General features: G+C 43.0%; 1 protein-coding gene across 1 annotated transcript in view; it reads left to right on the top strand.

Annotated features, from left to right (window-relative positions):
- The window catches only part of polr1a (RNA polymerase I subunit A), a gene marked incomplete in the record, with an annotated part of 50,090 nt that overhangs the window by 33,508 nt on the left and 11,650 nt on the right, over window positions 1–4,932 (top strand). Inside the window, 3 exon segments of the mRNA XM_014029210.1 lie at window positions 754–908; window positions 2,548–2,674; window positions 2,765–2,872. Coding sequence (XP_013884664.1) covers window positions 754–908; window positions 2,548–2,674; window positions 2,765–2,872 — 390 coding nt within the window.

Raw genomic sequence — 4,932 nt, 5'->3', positions numbered from 1 at the left:
GCACAAACTAAAACACTCCCACGAACTAGGGAAATCCGTCTCATACTGTTTGTGAATCGTCTTGAAATGTCGCTCCCAAGTTACACTTTTTGGATAAGGCAACGCTCGAATTACAGATGAGGCAAATAGGCTTTGAATTAGAATAAACAAAAAAACACTCCTCCTCCCACTCTGTGTGAAAATAAGTTTTCGTTTGCTAGTTTTCCACCCACGTTTTCTCTGCATCGACAACTCCACCACTGAACCTAAAGTCTCGTCAGAGCGCTGTATCACCGCACCCAAAACTCGCAAGACAACATCTGTGAAAACGCAAGAGGGGGAGGGYGTAGAGAGCGCGTTGCAGCGTGCTGGAGTGTGTTACTTAAACTCCCCCCACTTCCACCACTTCTCCCGGAGTTAAAATGAAGCTTAGCGAGCAGACACGTCACCTTGCTAACAGCTGATAAGTCGGCTCACAAGGTTGCGCTTCGCGGGCTCCTGGGAATCAGCTGGCAGGCACCGAGTCGGCTGTGAGCGACGGGTTGGGCACGCCTGATGTACAAGGTTTGACCAAAGAGGCTAAAACTTATTCTTAACATAAGTATTATAAGAGAATTAGACCTCTGTGGATTTTTATGTTTGCTTCTTTCCTTTAACAGCTCTAACTAACACTAACCTGTTCTTTGTGTACTTGTGTTATGTTCAAGAAAGATAAAGCAGTCATGACATTACAGTTTTGTTTGTGTGTGTGTGTGTGTGTGTGTGTAAGTACAGGTGCTGCAGAAGGTGGACGTGGTTGAGACGATGCGAATTAAAAAATATCAAAAGCTGCGAATTTTCAAAGTCACCTTTAACTTCCTGCCTCCTGATCGTTACCGTGACGACAAGCTGTTGACTCCCCATCAGATCCTGCACTTCATGGAACATAGGTGTGTGTCTGTTTGTGTCCTTGGTGTGTGTCTGTTTGTGTCCTCGCCTTTTGTTGCCTTTCTGCAGTCATCACCTACTGTTACAAAAATGAATGTAAGTCAGTACAATGTCCTCAGTTTGATGCAAATACACGGATGATGATGATGATGATGATGATGATGATGATGATGATGATGCCTTTATTGTCGTTGTACGGAGCACAATGAAATTACATTTAAGGTCACCCATTCAAGAAGACAAACATCACAGACATGGGAGAACAGGTGATCAGGTCATGTGGCAGCCAGCAGGAGTAGTGCTACATTTAAAAAGAAAAACTAAAAAAACACACAAGGATAGATGAGGGGGAAAAACAAAACATCATATTATATCAACAAATGTGACACACTATGGTGTTTATAAAAAAAACCTAGATCACATTTATTAGCCAGAGGAGTAAGTGAGTTTAGAGGGTGTGTTTCTGAAGCCATGAATGTTGTGTGCACTTGTGTGAATATATGAAGAATGAGACAGAAGAATCCAGCCCCCCAAAAGAAAAACCCCATAGTTCGGCCATTGTTCAGAGTATTGGTGTTGAATCGTTCATTTTGTACTGCTTCAGGTTGTCCTTTAAGGGATCAGGTTAGACGGGAGTGAGAGGGGGGAGAGGAGGTGAGAGTGGGAGCCACGTCGACGTAAACACCAGGAGGAATTTAGTGCCACAGTCTTCTCAAGGTCACATGGGGGCGGGGCCTAATCTGTAATCAGTTGTTTGGGAACAGAGAAAATGTTTTGAGTCAGGCAGACGATAACAATTTTCCATCTGCCTTAATGCCTGCTGGTACATCTCAAGGTGGCAAATCCAATCAGGCAAAATAATGTGGRCAAATTCTGCCGAGCCCATCCATCAGCTTCTCCAAGATCAATTCCATCTGGCCAGCAAAGTCCAGGAACCACAGCCGGCCCRCGACCCTCAATASAGCCGCTTGTAGACTGAATCCAGCTCGCGCAGGGCCTAGTCTGAGTGCTGATAGAACGGCAATCCTTCATATTGGTCAGTCAGCCAGGAAATGAGAAGCCACCAACGTTTTTTATAGAACACCAGGAGACCACCAAGCCAATCTGTAGAATCCAGTGATCAGAATCCAGACATAAATCCAGAAGAGAGCAGAACAAATTTATTAAGAGACCAGCTAACCAAATCCATAACAATAAAAATATCCATAAGTTTTGGTTTCGGATGAAAACGTAGAGAAGTCTCCAAGCAGCAAAGCAGGGAAAGATAAGGAAGGGCAGGAGAGAAGTGTGTGTGTGCGTGCGTGCGTGCGTGCGTGCGTGTGTGCTTGTTTTTGTTATCTTTTTTAGTACTGTTTCTGGTATACACACCTACCTTGTCAGGACCTGTAGTCCTACCAAAGACTGGTCCTAATATGGTTGAACTCCATTTTTGGGTTGGGGGTTCATTTTAGGACTAAGGTGTGAACTTAGAGTCAGGTGTGTACCTGTGAGGTTAGGTTTATTGATGTTGGTCAGGGTTAGGCTGTCAGTAAACGGTCCTAATAAGTATAGAAACACATGGCTGTGTGTGCTGGTTCATCCTGATGCCACAGATACCTAACCATATCCTTCCCTGTTTGTCTCTTCTACCTGTGCTGTCAGGTTCTTCCGTCTCCTCCTGGAAGCTGTGAGGAAGCGCACAGCCAAACTGGCCTCCATCGCTGTGGAGACCAGGAAGGCTACCCTCAGAGACAAAGATGATGTGGAGGAAACAGCAGGCACAGCTGGGGTCTGGGTTCACTTTTATCTGTGGACTTACTCAGTCTAAGTGTTCATCTCCATAAAGTGTGAGGTGAACCTGGCCTTTGACTCTCTACAGGTGGGTGATGGAGAAGCAGAGGAAGACAGAGACATTGTTGATGACCAGGGGGACGAAGGAGACGCTGATGCATCAGATGCCAAGAGGAGAAGCAAACAGGAGGAGGAGGTATGAGCCTTTCATGGAGGGACTCCTCCTGTCCACCTCACTGTGATTTCTGAATACATCTAGGCAGTAGGGCTGTAGTGATACACTAATCTCACGGTACGATATTCAATATTCTGCTCACGATACGATATATATCACGATGTTCAGCGAACGATACGATATATATCACGATGTTCAGCGNATATATATCACGATGTTCAGCGAACGATACGATATATATCACGATGTTCAGCGAACGATACGATATATATCACGATGTTCAGCGGACGATACGATTCGATACGATTCAATTTTCTGAACTATTTTAGAGGAACAGAGTGATTTTGGTGACATTTTGTGACTGTTCCATAGACTTGGATTGAATTAATTGAACTGAAAACTGATTAAAAGCACCAACTACACAATATCTGCTCTGATTGGACGGAGACCTAGTCTACAGCTGGACAAATTAATCAAAGTTGTGGTGAGAAAATTAGTTTTCTTTAACTGAAACAGTGCAAACTGTAGCTTACAATCCTAAATAATATTTAGTTCTATTCAGGTAACTTTGGCCAATAAAGAGCAAATTTCCCAAATCTGCAGGATTTGTTGTTCATGATGAGAGGAATTAACACAGTTAAAGACTTGGAGGTAAATTATTTTGTTCCCATGTTACAGAGGGGGAACAGATTATTTTAAACAACTGAAATATTTKRTWTATTTATTTATTTATTCATTTTAGAGTTTTTTTAACAGCAGCTGATGATTAAACTGAAAGTTACCTTGACAAGATTATGTGAGTCCTTTTACCGAGACATTCATCAGAAGTGCTGTGAAAATGGTCAGATCTGCCTCTGACTGCAGTGTGCCCTCCAGACACAGGGGGGGAACAGATTTTCATACAACACCCCCTAAGCTTAAGGTGCTAAGACGCATGCCTGTCTAACCTTCTGTAAGGTGACTGACTACAGTCAGAAAAAAAGAGCGCCGCGGACGGGACACTTTAATTTGTCTTAAAATACAGACATTCTGACWAATAAGTAACTGTTGGTAACCTTACCTCAGCTTAGTAGGCAGAGGGTGTCGATCTTTTCTGCTCAGATTCAGCTATCGGTGCATGATGCTAGGAGCCAAATGTCTGGCTCACTGCTGCCAACTAGTGGTCAGAGGCTGAACTACAACAAAAATGAACCATTGGCAGGAAAGTTGACATTTTAAACCTTAATTAAAAATCGATACAGGGCTTTAGAACATCGATACAGTATCGGAAAATGAAATATCGATATATATCAGTGTATCAATATTTTCTACACTCCTACTTGGCAGTGAGAAGGGTGGAAGTCATCCAGGGCTGACGTATGGTCTGTGTGATCACCCAGTCATGTTGTTGAACAACAAACACATCAGTCAGTGACACAACACTGATGATAGAGCTGCAACCGTCAGTTCAAAAATAATGGACAGAGTTTTATTATCAGTGAGTTGTATYATTTAAGCATGTAAATGTTTATTTGTTGGATAAATTAATTATGAAGACACGAGGCATGATGAACAAGCAGCAGGTGTGGTGGAGCTCTCTTTTACCTGCAGCAGGGAGTTCATTACAGCCAAGCTGCAGCAGCRTCATACAGCCAGGCTCTGAAGCTCAGTGTCCGGTTGTCCTCAGGTGTCTCCTGCAGGTCCTTCACCCACATCCACCTGTCTTATACAGCTGCTGAGAGTAACTGAACTAAGTTACTCTAACAGCAGAACTGAACACAAGCAGCTATAAGATGTTAAAACAAACAGATCAACAGCATTCAGAGGTCTTATGAGCCATGATCTTTAAATCACATTTAAACCAACACTCAGTGAAATACAGACCCTGCTGGGACCAGAATCACTGCAGTTTGTTTACAGTCTGTAAACTAGAACAGGACCTGGGCAGGGCTGCAACGATTAATCGACAGCTAGTCGATTATTAAAATAATCGATGACTGATTTAATAATCGATTAATCGTTTTCTTTTTTGTTGTTCTTTACTTTGTTTTTGTCTCCAAACGTCTTTGACAGCTTCCACTGCCACATCTGCCTTTCTGTCC

Source organism: Austrofundulus limnaeus, unplaced genomic scaffold, assembly GCF_001266775.1.
Source record: "Austrofundulus limnaeus strain Quisiro unplaced genomic scaffold, Austrofundulus_limnaeus-1.0 Scaffold869, whole genome shotgun sequence".
In the NCBI taxonomy this organism is placed as follows: Eukaryota; Metazoa; Chordata; class Actinopteri; order Cyprinodontiformes; family Rivulidae; genus Austrofundulus; species Austrofundulus limnaeus.
This window is presented reverse-complemented; position numbering and strand designations above follow the sequence as displayed.